We start from the raw sequence: 16,734 nt of genomic DNA on the forward strand, positions 1-16,734 counted from the left end.
TCTTCTCCCAGGCAAGCAGTACCAGAACAAGAGGACACAGTCTCAGGCTGCGCCAGGGGAGATACAGGCTGGATGTTAGAAAAAAGTTCTATACAGAAAGAGTGATTGCACATTGGAATGGGCTGCCTGGGGAGGTGGTGGAGTCGCCATCACTGGAGGTTTTTAGGAGAAGACTTGACGGGGTGCTTGGTGCTGTGGGTTAGTTGCTTGGGCGGAGTTGGATTGGTTGATGGGTTGGACGCGATGATCTTGAAGGTCTCTTCCAACCTGGTTTATTCTATGTATTCTATGTATTCTATGTATTCTAAAACAGTGTGTTATCAATACTGGTCACAAATCGAACCCATAGAGCACCATACAAGCTACTGTGAAGAAAATTAACTCCATTCCAGACAGTCACCATACAAATATAAAAATTGTCCAACTGCTTTCAACTGCAGGTAGTGAAAGGCTGACAAGATTTCTTCACTTCAGCTCTCATCCTTTTTGATTTGTTCTCTCAAGCATCCTGGCCTCCACTGTTGCATGGGTATCACTGTGTAAATGCAAACACAGATACTCTGTAGAGATCCGGCACTACACCTAAGCTAATAAATCCTTCCTCTTACTTGGGTTGCTAGAAAGCACAGAAGAAATCTTTAAATAGTTAGCCTGAAGCCAGCACTGACAATACTAAGAGCTATTGAGCAACTGATGAGCTTAGTTTAATAACTCCTGCATTACTAATCTCTCTGGTGTAGCCTAGAATGGCATGTTACTCTGCCATGGTGCTAAAAATCAACAGATTTTGTATACTTATTTTACAGAGAAGTCGAACTAGAAATCTTCACTACCTGCAGTATCAGGAAGTCAAGCCTGACTCACCATCAACTTAATGCCTGCAGAGAAGCATTTGTATGCTGTGAAGAAAAATCTAAACTCATGGAGCTAATTATCCTTGTATAACAAACCTAAATGCAGAACACCTGATTGTGTCCAATACTGTACTAGAGTAATCAATTCTTCCATAATCCAGAGGTCTGAGGAAGAAACTGAACTCTGCAGGAATCACCTTTGATCTTACTAGGCTTAGTAGTGACCATATGCTCTTCAACCTGGTTTCACATCTCAGGGTTACATGTTAATGACAGTTCCTTCTACAAGCAGTATTTTCCCACATTTCCTCCTGTTCAGAACATGCCAACCTTTCCTAACAAAGAAAAATACTGAATTAATTCTATGGTTACTAAGGCCACTAACCTTCACTCTTCCTACACAGGCTTCGTACAGATGAGACTACCCTACATATAAGCATCAGATATTTATTACCCCAAAACCAGTATGGTTCTGCTTGGATCATATGGAACCACATACAGCTCTGTATTGACTCCCAGTGCAATAAGGAAAGTTCTTGGGTTCTTTGCAATAGCAGCCCTACATTCTAGATGAGAAACAGTGGGTAAATCTCAGCCTACCATCAGGAACTACCTTCTCTGATGTTCTAAACTACCAGACCCTCAGCAGGTCCAGTCCAGAGACTGTTCAGAAATTGATTCAAAAGAGGACTACTAAGAGCTTATTCTTTAAGCAACTTTGATACCAGAGTTGTGTTGTGCCCTGTAAGCTTGGAACACAGGCAGATGTTTGCAACACATCATTATTGTGCTTCAAAGACAGGAGCCAGATAGTAAGACTGAATTTATTTTTTTTTAACTTGTAATTAAAAATTATGATACTAGGAACTTTACACAAATTCATAGATCTGAAACTGTTGCTAATTAGCTGCAGCAAGTATTTAAAACATACTAGGAAGCTACATTAATACTGGGAATAAATAATTGAGGCAAGAAACCTACTATGGTCACTTTAATAACAACCACCCTGTAATTTAGAACATTGTGACACACAGTATCAGATTCTACTAGTGCAATTTATGCCTTTACGCAAGTGAAAAGAAAAATAAGAAGATGTATCTATGCAAACTAACACCTACTCAAGAAACAGACCAGCAACAACTATGCTCATAAACAGATTTTAAAGTATGGTGTATTTCTACTAATGTAATTGAAGTTAAAAAAGGCAGGATTCTGGCATGGACTTACCAGGCTTTATGGCGTGTCTTCTCAGCACTTATTTCTTCAGCCTGCTGTGTCTGTTTCAGAAGTCATTTAGGTTTCAAGACTTGGGGATGTTTAGTCATTACTTGTTTTTACTTACAATTTAAAAATTAATTTTCTTTAGTAAGTTCCAGCTATCGACACTTACTAAATGCAGCTTACCTGCATTATATTCTGTTTCTGCCAAATTGTTTTCATACTTGCTCTATTACCCTTTTTCTTATGGTACAAGAAACCACTTAGGCCTTTTGTAGTTACAAATATGTTCTTGTCCATCTTACTCATGAAGCTCTTAGACCTCAAATAATGTGAGGACTGGAAAAAAATAAGAGGAAAACCTAGCTACTAATTATCTACACAGCAGGATATATACCTTAGTATGAGTCGCAAATAGAGGCCTCACCTACTAAACAACCTTACTATCTAAACACAAAGGAAAACCAGCTTTTGCTAGAAGACAATGCTTTTAACATACCAATTTCCATTGCCTGCAAGAAAAGCCTGACAAATCAATAAAAGCTTTGAGTCTTTATAGAGATTACACACAGTATGATAGTGTCCTGCTCTTCAGAAAAGTATATGCCATTTTTGTCAGTAACACATCTGTCTTCATTCAAACATGTTCTTCAGAAGTTCTATACTAATTATTTCTGTACCTGGTGAACACCTACAGAACTTAAAATAGCTATTAGTAAAGCTGGGAGCAAGGAGAGGGGAAATAAAACCAAGAAATGCAAATGCAGGGTGTTGGTTGGTTGGTTTGTTTTTGAATCAGATGAACAGTGTCATGCAAAAGTAATTTTTCTTTTGCTTAAGCACATAATTATTCATAGATATATTACATATGTTTGGGGAATACCAGGAATATTTCTGCAACAGATCCAAAGTTACTTTCTTATAGTTATTGGCATAGTCATCAAATTTCAATGTGAAACAGTAAGAATACTCACAAATGAGGAACTGTGACCTGCAGAAGGTTTAGGCATTTGGGTTTTTGGTCTTTTTTAGCCTTATGTTACAATATTTGAATGGCATATTACCTCCAACTTTCTGGTGATATCAGAAGATAAATGTCAAGAGCAGATAAATCAAGAAAAAACCATTAGATCCTGCTATTTAATCAATCATATAAATCCTCACAAAGTGTCTTGGGTTTGTTGTGTTTTTGGTTGTGTTTTTTTTAACATGCCAAAAACTACAATGCATCATGCTAGTCTTCAAAGATCTCTAGCACTATTTCACAGTCTTTTTATCCTAGAAATAAGGACACACGGTCATTTATGAGTTTAAAGCTCATCACACAAAAGACATCACCACAAGCTTTTATTAGAATTTTTCAAGTACTTACCTTCCCACAGAACAAAGTGCTTTACATGTGTAACTTGGTTTTCTGCTCAAGTTTTCAAGGTCATAAAGTACAATAACACCATCTGATCCACCAGATAACATGCTGAAAGAGTTAACGAAGTGGAGAAGTTACAAGACTTGTGACATCAATATCCTGAGTAAGCACATAGATCTCTTGACTGTTCAGCAAGAAAACAAATTCATAGAATCAAAACACTGTGAAGTACTTGTATACATTTTTACCAACTAAAGCATATACTTACTATCTTCCCTCCACAGGCTCAATATCAAGGGTGTTGATACCACTCCCATGTATTCTTTCCACATCTCTATCTTTATTTAATTCCAAGCTTAGAACTCTAAAAAAATAGGAGAGTGAGAAACAGAAATATGAATGAGAACAATAGAATGTAAGAACGATGTAGCCCTGAACAGGTCAGACTGCAACTTTGTGCTGAATTTATTGTGATGAATTTATTTTTTGTAAAATCATGATTTGCAGACATGATAGTGGTCTTGAAAAAAACCCTGTGAAGTTGGCAGAAGAGATATTTTATTCTTTGTTGTTCACAATATAAGAAACCACTAATTATACAAAACAGGCTCAAATAAGTAGCAATACTGCATTTGACCTCAACTTATGAAACAAAAACCGGAATGCAAATTGAAAACCCTAAGCAAAAGAAATGCTAAGAATTGGCTGTAATCACAACAAATACTAGTTGCTCGAAGCCTCGCAGGGTACCATCCTTCCAAACTTCATCCTACTTGGAACTACGGCCACCTAGCGGACAGGTTCTTTTAGTTTCGCAAATTACAGCCATTTCCTTTAAGAAAAGAACGCCTTTACGTTACGTTATGTAACATCAAATAAAAACCTTCCAAGACAAAATTTTCTTAGTTGTAGTTTTTATTTTGTACTACTCAGGAGTAGCCTGTTTCTTCAATTCTGCTAATATTACACAGGCTAAGAGAGACAGATTCTGCTTCCTTAAACAACACTACTCAACATAAAATTAGCATTACAATGCAATCAGAGCTTCTTACAACACTATTTTGCAAAAACTAATATCGACGAAAATGTAGCTGTAGATAACTGAAAGGGTGTAAGGCAAAGTACTCAGCTTCAACTTGGGCGGCAAAGATCTTGATGTGAGATGCTTAGGCTGCTACAGGCAGACTCCTGACTTCATGTCTGTAGGCATGCTGCCAAAGCAGCAAGTCATTTAAACACGTTTAAAAGTTCTGAAAGAAAATCATGCAAGTCACCTAAAATAAGAATTTTGACATATACAAGGTCACTAGTTAAAACGTTCTGAGTTCAAGACTGAATTTCCATGATGCAATAAACGTTCCTAAGATAGTGTTTACAAATTATGACTTCGAATTGTAGCTATACATAATCTATAATTATCGGTAGGTTAGATTTGTTTTTCAATAAAAAACTAAAACGCTGAGGCTATAAACCTAAATCAAGACAAATCCTTCCTGTTCATGGAGTTGCATACACAACTGACCTGAAGCTGCTTTTCTTGGATTTAACTTGAAATACTGCTGCAAAATTTATTCCCTGTAAGCAACAAATATTATCACATTATAACTTCCACCAGAAATTATTAATAAGCCACCCTATGCAGTCTCTACTTTACACACAAGCTTTTGGGAACCTAACAGAAGTCCGGCCCGATATCTCTTGCTTCTGCAACCTGCTAACAGGCCAAGCGGGAGGAAAAAGAAACTGATGAAACCACACAAGCACTACATAAATCTTGTTTCTTCAGAAGGGAGAGGACAGCCGCATGGAAGTGGAAAGAGATGGTGAAACCATTAGTATAGCACGGACAGCATACCTAGGTATGGCTTACTGCCCTGTGCTTACTCGGCCAACCTAAGCACCCTTACTCGGGCAGGGCTGCTAATTCATGTGTGAACAGAGAAACTCCACAGAAAACCCGGGGACAAGGTACACCAGACACGAGGGAGCTTCTGCCGGAGAGCCCAGACCCGCTCCAGAGACTTTTGGCTCCTCCCCACTAGTAGCACACTAGAGCAGCGGCGAGACGCCTCAGGCCGGTCAAGCTTAGGCCTGGCGAAGGGCTCCCCGTAAGGGCGGAGTCAGGGACTACGGCCCCGCAGGCCTGAGGCGGCCCCTCCAGAGCCTCCCCACTCAGCACAGCCCCATCCCAGTCTCGGCTCCCCAACGGCCCCCATTACCTCCGTGTGCACTCGGCTCGGCGCAGTCGCAGTGGATCATCAAGCCCAGTCTGACGGGCCGAAAAGAAGCCCAGCATGGCCTGACAACAAAGCCAAGCGGCACCACTCCCCCATCTTGGGCCAAGGTTGGCTGTGATTGGCTCAGGGCAGGCCAGCCCCAACCAATAGCGAGCGGCGTTGCTTATATGCCTGCCGCCGGTAGGTGGGCTGGGCACGTTTGGGAGGCCGGTGAGCGCGGGCAGCTGCACAGGGCGGGGCTGGGTGGCACGGCGCGTGCGTGTGACGTAACTCGCTGGAGGTAGGGCCGGCGAGTGGCGGCGACCTTGGCTCGGGCAGCCCCAGCAGTATGAGCTGGCCTTGGCAGGTACTGCGCACCCTGCGCCTACGGCTCTTTGGTCCCGTCAAGGAGCTGGTGGGCACCGACCAGTTCGGTAACAACTACTACCGGGTGCCCAAGCACGAGACGCGCGCAGGTAGGCACGGGAGCGCTCCCGGTGGGGTCTTCATGGTGACTGTCGTAGGGTGGCTGCTGGTAGGTGAAGGCAAACGTTCGCGGGGAGCCGTAGGTGAACGAACGCCCTGGCTGGAGCCTCGGGCGCTGCTCTGGAGACACCCTGAGCCGCCGGTGGAGAGCGGCGAGCTCCAGTGAAGCGCAGTTTCGCGCGGTCGTTGAACCTGCTGCAGCTGTCTGCAGTCGTGGCTGCTGCCCGGTCGTAAAACACCGTCCTCTCAGTGGGCGAAACGTGGATACAGCGGCTGAGCGAGCCGCGAATGGGCCCGTGGTGCGTGTGTCGCTTTTGGGAACACGTTCACTTTCTCAATAGACTGATGCACTACTGAAAGAACCCTAAATTTCAGAGCTGTCTCCCGCTAATAGGAGGTAGGCGGGCAGCAAAAAACAGATGAATTCTCGACAATTCAGTGTGAATTCCTGAAGGAAAATAGTTTTCTAGTTTCCTGCCTGTCAGAAGCCTAGATACTCTTATACTGTGTTCTCTCGTCATTCCGTATAGATGCAGCACAGTAGTCCAGGCAATTTCCCTTCAGATGTGGAAATGGACATGTGTGGTTCGTGACCATGTTGCTGTTGTCTAGAGTCAGCAGGGCTGTTTGGCTGCTGCTGCCCAGTAGTGAAAAAGAGTGACTTCTAAGTGGTGGAAAAGATGTAGCTTTTTTAATTTTGCAGTCCACTTGCCTCTTTTTGAACAGGCATATCCTCTGCTTGCTGTACTCCTTATGTTTTGTATGATCCCATCAACCAAAGCGTCCCTAGGCCATGGAGACTTTCTACTTGATCATCTTCACAGTACAAAGGGATGCAGAAAATCTGTGGCTCTGCAGTCACTTAAATCAGTATCTTCCTAGAAGAAAGGGTTTCTGGAACGTGTAATGTCTTCTGGGGTTATTTTGCCTTTAGAGAGATTGCCCTGACTGGTTTTGTTGTGGAACTTCATAAACAACTGGCAGTGTCTTAAAGCAGGTCTACCCATACAGGTGTTTCTGGGAAGATGATGTGAACACTGTGTTGTCAGTGGTGTGTTTTTTCTATAACATGATATAGCACTTTCAGGCTTTCTGCAAATTTGCTTTCAGCTTTTGGCCTTCTCAGTGTTTGGGTTCTTGGTGGCTTTGAGGGGTGTACAAAAGGCTGTGTTTTTTTTAGCATACAGGAAGCAGATTTCTCATGTGTGATAGCTGCACTGTCACTCCTTATTTACCAGTAAAAATTACTTATTAGAAAAGCTGGCAATCTTTTCCTCAATACATCAATACTAACATGCCTTTTACAGTGAAAGTACTCTGCTAAAAGTGTAAGGGTTGGCTCTATGTTTAGAACTTAATTATACAGTAGTTGTAGTCCAAATAAGGTGGCAAGGGAGGTGGGATGTAGGTATTGAACTCAGTAGAAGTACAGTATAAGAGGCTGTTATAGTTAGTAGCGAATTGAAATAGTTGTAAGAACAAGGCCTTTTGGACTTTATTTTCCACAGTTTGTCTTCAGTTGAACTGCAGAATTACTGAATATAGTACTCCAGAGGTAAAGCTGCACTGATTCTCTTTAATGATAGGGAATTATTGGATTTTCTTCTTTCTTCTGCTTCTCTTACTTTCTTTATCTTGATATGCTGAATATTCTGTGCCACTAGCATGCACTGATGCAGTATTTTACTGCCACCCAAAGGGAAAGATCTCATCCCACTATTTTCTTTTTCCTCACTGCTGCTACATTTTCATAGTAGTTTGTCTGTCCTTCCTGTGGAAGGGTTTTATGGAAAAATAATCATCATTAAAAAACCTTGATGAAGAATAAACTGCAAGCTAGAATTGGTGCAGAAGTGGGAACAAAGAAGTTGAACTGTTAAATAGCATAAGGTTATATACAACGTTTCAGAACAAAGTGAAGAGCTACAGCTTTTATTATCTTTAGTACTTTCTGTCATTAAAGAGGGAGGGGAATAGGTGAAATGAAAACTTGCTTCAGGAAAACAGGCTTCAATAAATTCAGAAGATAGGAGAGATCTTGTGAATGTCCTCAGAAGAATGAGTGGAAAAGTATGATGGACAATGCATACCTGTATCTCCTTCAACTGTTACAAGCACATGTACAAATTACTCTAATGTGAATGAAGGCTAAGAAGTCTAGTAATAAATTAACCAGGGTAAATCATGAGTTTTCAGTGACCTTAAAAGACAAAAAACCTCCATGATTCAGATTAACTGGCATGGGGGCTGGAGAACTAGATAGGATCTTAGTCAAATTGTTTTCTGAGTGGATGATGCTTACATGTAGACCTTTTTGTGTGGAAAATTTGGGAGAGTGGATTATGGATTTGCTGTGTAGGCACATAGCTGTTTGGAAACTGTTCTTGGAGTAGTCAGAAATGTTGCTTTGTCAGCTAGAAGGGATTACCCAGGAGGAGTTACTAGCTGTCTGCTGCAGAGTGCAACTACTCAGTTTGTATTAGTGATTGGGATGAAGAAGGAGAAAACCAGTGTTTTTATTAATTTGCTAGCCAAACTGTTCAACATAAAGCAAAGGGTTTGCAAAATATTTTTTCAAGTATTGGTGGAAAACTAGTAACGTCATTTCAGTTTTGCATGTCTAATGTTAAGGAAATGTGTAATTTGAATTATGAGTTATTAATACAAAACTAAATTTTAAGATGGAATTGGGTTTTTATATGAAAATAATGATATTCAAAAAGTGATGGGTCATGGTGTTGTGTTTTGTTTTTTCCCCATTTGGGGAGTTTTTAATCTTGCAGCGGTAATGGCTGGCAGGTGCAGGTTCGTCCACATGATGGCAACACTGTTTCAGGAACTGTTGGATAAGTGCACCTTGCTGGGTGTTCCTTTCCAATGAGCCTACAGAACAGTGAAGTCTAGCTCTAAACTAATTCTGTGTGTTTGTACAGAAATAAAACTAAGGACAGTAATTCTGGAATGACAAAATAGCTTTTTAGTCTGAGTGATACATTATGTAGCAAAGCAATATCCTTAGGGTAAGTGTTCTGACTGTTAAAGACTGAAGCAAAAAGTATCTCCGCCTTCTCCTCATTATCTCTTACGACATTGGCCAAATTGAGTTCTAGCTGGGCTTTCTTCTTTCTGATATTCTCTCTGCATGACCCATCTAGATCCCTGTACTATTGAGTTACCTGCCCCTTCTTCCAGAGATGGCAAACTCCTTTTGGTTGCTGTGTGGTAAAATGTGTTGTTATAGGAAAACACCCTGCTGCAGGGCAACTTAAAAAATTCACTGTACTGCTGTGCAAGAAGCCATCTCTGTAGCTTACTGTTATCTTCCTGGCTATTGCAGCACTATTTCTCCTGTCCATGTAGTTTAAGTTTATTTACAGGCATTATTCTTTTATTTAAGCGACCTGATGAGCCACAAACCATTAGCTTTCATTTCTGAGTAGCTGCTCGTTCACTGGTACAGAAGGATAGTGGCACATAAGAGGTACCATAGATAAGCGTAAACAGTAGTGGCCATTCTTATTAGCAAAAATGTAAGTCTTCTGCAGCCTAATTGATGTTTTTATTTTATGCTTCCTGGCAAGATAAAGGAATTTTTTCCAATTAGTTTGTGGATATTGGTGAAGCTCTCATGTCTGGACAAGGAAGCATGAAATAAATTCATGTTGGTTGAAGAAGAGAGAGGTCTACCTACCTGAGTCAGAGAGAAGGGGACAGTTTTCAGAGGAGTTTGAAAATTAAGTAGCTCATAGCCAAAGTGAAAAATAGATCCTGTGAAGGGCCTAAAGGCAGAATTGAAGTTCTCAGTTTCTGACTAATAGTTAGTCCTTACAGCAGTATTATAAATTCCATTATAAATTCATGAGGAGGGTTGGAGGTATACACCAGGTGAAGAGAAAATGGTGTCATAGTAATTGAGCCTGAATGACAGATTCAGCAGTCTGGAAAATCAGGAAGGTTATAGTGGAAAAATCTTACAAAGAACGAACCAGTGCATTGGAGAGAAATGCTGAGTAGAGAAACAGGAGAATTCCAATTCTGGAACAGTACCATAAAGAAATGAGATGTCATGGTACTCTTCATCATGACTGTGCAGAAAAGGAGAATAAAATCTGTTTTAGACATGCTGGGTTTAGTGTAAAGATCAGGCATCTAGAGGTTTCAGAGAGAAAGGATCTTAAGGCAGAAGGAGGCAAGTCTTGAAATTCTTAGAATTTGTTTTTGTGTGTGAGATGGGTGAACCCTGATAGGAAACACTTAACAGCTCTGGAGAGCACTTAGCAGTAATTTGTATCAGAAACAATCAGAGAAAGAAACTGACCTTATGTTTTGGCACCCTGTACTACAAATATTGTTAAAAAGGGTGTTTGTGTTGCAAAGGTTGCTGCATCTCCAGAGGTGAGATACAGGAGTAGGAATAGGGGATCAAGGACAACCAGTACCAGGAGACAGTATTACAAGGTAATTATTAGTTATGTATTCCTGAGAACAGCTGTTAGAGCAGTTGATGCATTTAGTTTGAAGTATTGCATAAATATAAAATGTGATATAATAATGTCAGCTTTATCTCTGTACCACTTAATTTATTCTTTTTAGACAGTACAACTGCTTCTTAGAAAGGAGTAGCTTTCAGCTTGATGTGAACTACATTAGAAGTATTTGTCTGGGGGCAGCTGTGATGAATCTGTGGACCCTTTGATGGGCCAAGAAGAGATTGGTGTTGATCACATCACTGTGTATCCTTGAATGTCTGGAAAGTCCCTGAGCCAAAAATATAAATAGCTTGTGGTAGACCACTGTGTAACTTGTTGAGACAGAGAAACCGCAAGATTGAGATGGAAGAATTGCAGGAGAAGAAACCTGGGCTAGCTCAGCAAATGTCTGTAGCAATGTATTGGAAACCAATAAGAATCTTGTAAGCAACTTATTGAACAATTAGAAGTAGCCACACTGGCATAACAAACATACAAATATGTGTTGCTTGAAGAAATAAACGGTACTTTGTACTCTGCTCACTACAAGTGGTGAGAGGCCTTGAGTACAAGCCCTATGAGGAGAGGCTGAGGGAGCTGGGATTGTTTAGCCTGGAGAAGAGAAGGATCAGGGGTGACCTCATTGCCCTCTACAACTACCTGAAAGGTGGTTGTAGACAGGAGGGGGTTGGTCTCTTCTCCCAGGCAACCAGCACCAGAACAAGGGGACACAGTCTCAAGCTGTGCCAGGGGAGGTTTAGACTCGAGGTGAGGAAAAAGTTCTTCACCGAGCGAGTCGTTCGTCATTGGAATGGGCTGCCCAGGGAGGTGGTGGAGTCACCGTCCCTGGAGGTGTTCAAGGGGAGATTGGACGTGGCAGTTGGTGCCATGGTCTAGTTGTGAGGTCTGTTGGAACAGGTTGGACTTGATGATCCTTGGGGTCTCTTCCAACCTTAGTTAATGTCATACTGTGAAGTGTGTGTTGCTTCTGTCCATCACCATAACAGTCCCCTCAGTTTAGGAAGGAGGTTGACTTGCTGGAACGAGTCCAGAGAAGAGCAACAAAGTTGGTGAGGGGTTTGGAACATAAGCCCTACGAGGAGAGGCTGAGGGAGCTGGGGTTGCTTAGCCTGGAGAAGAGGGGACTCAGGGGTGACCTTATTACTCTCTGCAACTACCTGAAGGGAGGTTGTAGACAGATGGATGTTGGTCTCTTCTCCCAGGCGGCCAGTAGCAGAACAAGAGGACACAGTCTCAGGCTGCGCCAGGGGAGGGTCAGGCTGGATGTTAGGAAAAAGTTCTATACAGAAAGAGTGATTGCACATTGGAATGGGCTGCCTGGGGAGGTGGTGGAGTCACCATCACTGGAGGTTTTCAGGAGAAGACTTGATGGGGTGCTTGGTGCCGTGGGTTAGTTGCTTGGGTGGTGTTGGATTGGTTGATGGGTTGGACGTGGTGATCTTGAAGGTCTCTTCCAACCTGGTTTATTCTATGTATTCTATGTTTGTCCAGTTAACAAGAAAGGAATAATTCCATCTACATAGTTGTTGTGTGAAACAAGGATTTATTTCTGAAGCACATTCTGATACCTAAAATTGACATACAGCATAATCTGTTATTGTTTGATTGTTGGGTTGGTTGGTTGTTTTTTTGTCTCGTTTTCCTAGGCATTTATTGATGCAGTTTTAATTAAAAAGAAGTAATTCTGTGCTTGGAACCAAACTGTTTCAGGTGATTTTTTTTTTTTTTCCAGTCATTTCTCTGACACTGGGGTGGCCAGGCTAATTATGATACATATGCAGCATTTACTAGGTTTTCCACTTAATTTCCCCTCTCATTCTCAATCTGTGAAGAGTGTATCAACCTCTGTGCTTAATTTTAGCAGCAATAACATTCTAACCCTTATATGAATACTCTGCTCATCTGTAGCTGGCATTCTGCTGCAGAGCTCTGTGCTCTTTTTTTCTCAGGGTAGCTGCCCAAGGCCTGTTCTGTGGTTTGCCTTCTGTTGTGCTGAAATAGCTCACAGATGAGGAAGATATTTCTATGAATTCAGAAAACGTTGCATTCTTAGATAAGATTTTAATTCACTGAATATTGTGTTTTGAGCCTTTTCAAACCAGGTCCAAGTATATTTCTGAAGAGTTAATACAGACTGGAACTTTTGTGTTACTGCAGTTGAAGTTCCCATAGTAGACTACATCATAATATTAGTGTTCTGCATTTGTAAAGCATTAGCACTTTAATATGATGATGCTATTTTGAAATCTTATGTAGTAGAAGACCTCCTAATCACTAAGTGGCAGTGAAGCTGTTTATAGGAGGTAATTTCTGGGCAAGAAGCGATAGTCTGCATGAGTAATACGACAAGAGCTTGGTCTGTCACTGGTAGAGTTCTGAATGAATTTTTTAAGTCGGGTAGTGGGATCACAATTTCTGAAGTATTTCTGTAATGAGCCATTGCAGCTGTTTTCCCTGAAGTTCTGTGGGTGAGGTTCAGGAGTGTACTGACTCTGTATCTGAACCTATGAGGAGATAGGCAGCTGTAGTCCAACTGGATGAACTCAGGCATGAAAAAGGGAAAATGATGGTATTGCTAATTAGGAAGAGACTCAGTATAATGAAGTTGGTCAAAATATGAGAGACCTGGAGCTGGCTCAAGTAAAAGAGGCTGTTTTGTTCATACAAAAGTTTTTATAAGTGTAGATGAGTAATAAATTGATGAAGGTGAATGGAAATCAAGGGTGAGGTGAAGGAGATGACAGAATAGATACCATCTGAGGTGTTGCCTAAAGCCAAACAGCCTGCCCCCGACACCAAGACTTGTTCCCTTAAAAAAAGAGGAGGGTAACTGTTATTGGTGATTGCCTCCTGAGGGGAACAGAGGGCCCCATATGTTGGCCGGATCCTTCCTGCAGGGTATTCTGCTGCCTCCCTGGGGCCTACGTCAGAGATATTACCATGGGGCTGCCTAGTCTGGAACAGTCCTCTGATTACTATCCCATGATAGTTGTGCAGGTAGGGAGCGATGATGTTGAAACCCGACGTCCAAAGGCAATCAAAAAGGACTTCAAGGCTCTGGGAAAATTGGTTGAGGAGACAGGGGCAAAGGTGATTTTTTCATCAATAGCGTAGTTGCAGGAAGCAATACTGAAAGGAACAGGACAGCAGCTGTAATTAACAAGGGGCTCAGAGCCTGTGCCACTAACAGAATTTTGGGTTTTTTGATCTTGGGCAACTGTCTATGGCACCAGGTCCACTAGCAAGAGATGGAGTAGATCCACCCCAGAGGGGGAGAAAGATCCTAGCACATGAGAACAGCCTATCCCACAGAGGGAAGAGGGTTCTAGGAAGGGAGTTGGCATGTCTCATTGGCAGTGCTTTAAACTAGATTTCAAGGGGAAGGGACTGAAATCGGTCCCCCATGACAGGAGTCTGGGGTTGGTAAGCTGGAGTCAGGGGTGAAACCAGCAGCCCAGCTGAAGTGCATGTCACTAATGCATGCAGTATGGGTAACAAACAAGAGGAGCTGGAAGTCTTCTTACAGCAGGAAAGTTATGATGTAGTTGGCATCACAGAAATGTGGTGGGATGACTCACATGACTGGAGCACTGTAATGGATGGCTACAGGCTCTTCAGGAGAGACAGGTGAGGGTGGAGGGGTGACCCCTGTACATCAGGGAAGCTCTAGATGCCATGGAACTAGAGGTTAAGGATGATCAGGTTGAGTGCACATGGGTGAGAATTAGAAGGCCAACAAGCCTGACATCTTGGTTGGAGTCTGTTATGGACCAGCCAGCCAGGAAGAAGAGGCAGATGGAGCCAGGGAGCTGTATAGTTTGCCTGTGTTCCAGGAGGAGGTAGTTAAGAGATCTCCTCAGCTGCTTGGATCCCCACAAATCCAGGAGACTAGATGGGATCCATCCTAGGGTGCTGAGAGAGCTGGCAGATGAGCTGCCAAGCCACTCTCCATCATTTTTCATCAGTCCTGGCTCACTGGAGAGGTCCCAGATGACTGGAAGCTGCCAACGTGGTACCCATCCACAAGAAGGGTCGGTTGGATGAGCCAGGGAATTCCAGGCCTGTCAGCCTGACCTCAGTGCCAGGAAAGATTATGGAGCAGGTCATCCTGAGTGCAATCACACAACACTTACAGGATGGCCAAGGGATCAGGCCCAGCCAGCATGGGTTTAGGAAGGGCAGGTCCTGCCTGACCAACCTGATCTCCTTCTATGATCAGGTGACTGCCTGGTGGATGTGGGGCAGGCTGTGGATGTAGTCTACCTGGACCTCAGGAAGGCCTTTGACACCGTTCCCCATAGCAAACTCCTGGCCAAGCTGTCAGCCCATGGCTTGGATGGGAGCACACTGCGATGGGTTAGGAAGTGTCTGGAGGGCTGAGCCCAGAGTGGTGTTGAATGGTGCCACATCCAGCTGGCAGCCAGGCACTAGTGGTGTGCCCCAGGGATCAGTGCTGGGCCCCATCCTGTTCAATGTCTTTATCGATGATCTGGAGGAGGGCATTGAGTCCATCAGTAAATTTGCAGATGACACCAAGCTGGGGTCAGGAGTTGATAGAGGATAGGAGAGCTCTGCAGAGGGACCTCGACAGGCTGGGCAGATGGGCAGAGTCCAACGGCATGAGATTGAACACATCCAAGTGCCGGGTTCTGCACATTGGCCACAGCAACCCCATGCAGAGTTACAGGCTGGGGTCAGAGTGGCTGGAGAGCAGTCAGGTGGAGAGGGACCTGGGGGTGCTGGTTGATAGTAGGCTGAGCATGAGCCTGCAGTGTGCCCAGGTGGCCAAGAAGGCCAATGGCATCCTGGCCTGTATCACAAATAATCTGGGCAGCAGGAGCAGGGAGGTCATTCTGCCCCTGTACACTGCACTGGTTAGGCTGCACCTTGAGTACTGTGTCCAGTTCTGGGCCCCTCAGTTTAGGAAGGAGGTTGACTTGCTGGAACGAGTCCAGAGAAGAGCAACAAAGTTGGTGAGGGGTTTGGAGCACAAGCCTTATGAGGAGAGTCTGAGGGAGCTGGGGTTGCTTAGCCTGGAGAAGAGGAGGCTCAGAGGAGACCTTATTGTTGTCTACAACTACCAGAAGAGAGGTTGTAACCAGGCGGGGATTGGTGTCTTCTCCCCGGAAACCAACACCAGAACAAGAGGACACAGTCTCAAGCAGCACCAGGGGAGGTTTAGGCTGGATGTTAGGAAGAAATTCTACAGAGAGTGAGATTGCCTATTGGAATGGGCTGCCCGGGGAGGTGGTGGAGTCACTGGATGAGGCACTTGGTGCCATGATTTAGTTGATCATATCTTGTTGGATGATAGGTTGGACTTGATGATCTCGAAGGTCTCTTCCAACCTGGTTAATTCTAATCTAATGATATATGAGTATTTCAGTCATATATAGTGGGCATCTGGAAGTAATGCAATCTGCAGGTGATATACCTTCAAATTGACATTTTTTCTTCATTTGTGGCATTTCTGCCACCTTGCTGAAATGTAATTTTAATGCCAGCTTAGGTTTGTCTAGGTTGTTACAGTACTGTGTGTTGCATTTTTTCGTATCAGCAGATGACTGAATTCCTGTCCTACTGCAACTTTTTACACAGCATAAATTTCTATGTATGTTTTGCTCAGGATGAGGGCTCTTTTCAAGTGCTGTCCTTGCTAAACATGCATATGTAATTGATATACTAATGACTTTCAGGGTTATACTGTAAAGAAGAAAAGAAATCACACTTGTTTAGCTGCAACCACTGTGCCAAAGGTGGCACTGAAGAAATATGTAGCACAGCCTAGATTTATAGGATCTAATTTGTTTGGTTTGTTCTACAATGAGTTTTATTTTGTGCAGCGCTGTGGTGGGTTGAAGTTTCCCAATCACATTAATGAAGCATGGCTAACTTGGTTGGAGGCAAATGGAAGCTGTATTTGCAAGCAAAAACTGCACTCTACAATGGAATGCAATGAATATGTACAAAATACACAGTACTTACAATATTGTACAGGTATTTGCAATTAGTTGAGGGAGGGATGTTAGCTTTGGTCTCTTCTCCCAGGCAAGCAGTACCAGAACAAGAGGACACAGTCTCAGGCTGCGCCAGGGGAGGTTCAG

The 16,734-nt window shown here is 42.9% G+C and overlaps 2 protein-coding genes across 2 annotated transcripts in view; one reads left to right on the forward strand and one right to left on the reverse strand.

Annotated features, from left to right (window-relative positions):
- ERCC8 (ERCC excision repair 8, CSA ubiquitin ligase complex subunit) overlaps positions 1-5,777 on the reverse strand; it is a 33,771-nt gene extending 27,994 nt beyond the window's left edge. The window contains exons 1-3 of the mRNA XM_054178797.1: positions 5,658-5,777; positions 3,707-3,802; positions 3,445-3,546 (exon numbers count right to left, since the gene is read on the reverse strand). Coding sequence (XP_054034772.1) covers positions 3,445-3,546; positions 3,707-3,802; positions 5,658-5,734 — 275 coding nt within the window. The 5' untranslated portion in view covers positions 5,735-5,777. The remainder of the gene's footprint in view (positions 1-3,444; positions 3,547-3,706; positions 3,803-5,657) is intronic.
- A 140-nt stretch (positions 5,778-5,917) lies between these two features.
- Positions 5,918-16,734, forward strand: part of NDUFAF2 (NADH:ubiquinone oxidoreductase complex assembly factor 2) — a 61,985-nt gene continuing 51,168 nt past the window's right edge. The window contains exon 1 of the mRNA XM_054178506.1: positions 5,918-6,130. Within this exon, the coding sequence (XP_054034481.1) occupies positions 6,004-6,130 (127 nt within the window). The 5' untranslated portion in view covers positions 5,918-6,003. The remainder of the gene's footprint in view (positions 6,131-16,734) is intronic.

The sequence above is a fragment of the Dryobates pubescens genome, chromosome Z (assembly GCF_014839835.1).
Source record: "Dryobates pubescens isolate bDryPub1 chromosome Z, bDryPub1.pri, whole genome shotgun sequence".
Classification (NCBI taxonomy): Eukaryota; Metazoa; Chordata; class Aves; order Piciformes; family Picidae; genus Dryobates; species Dryobates pubescens.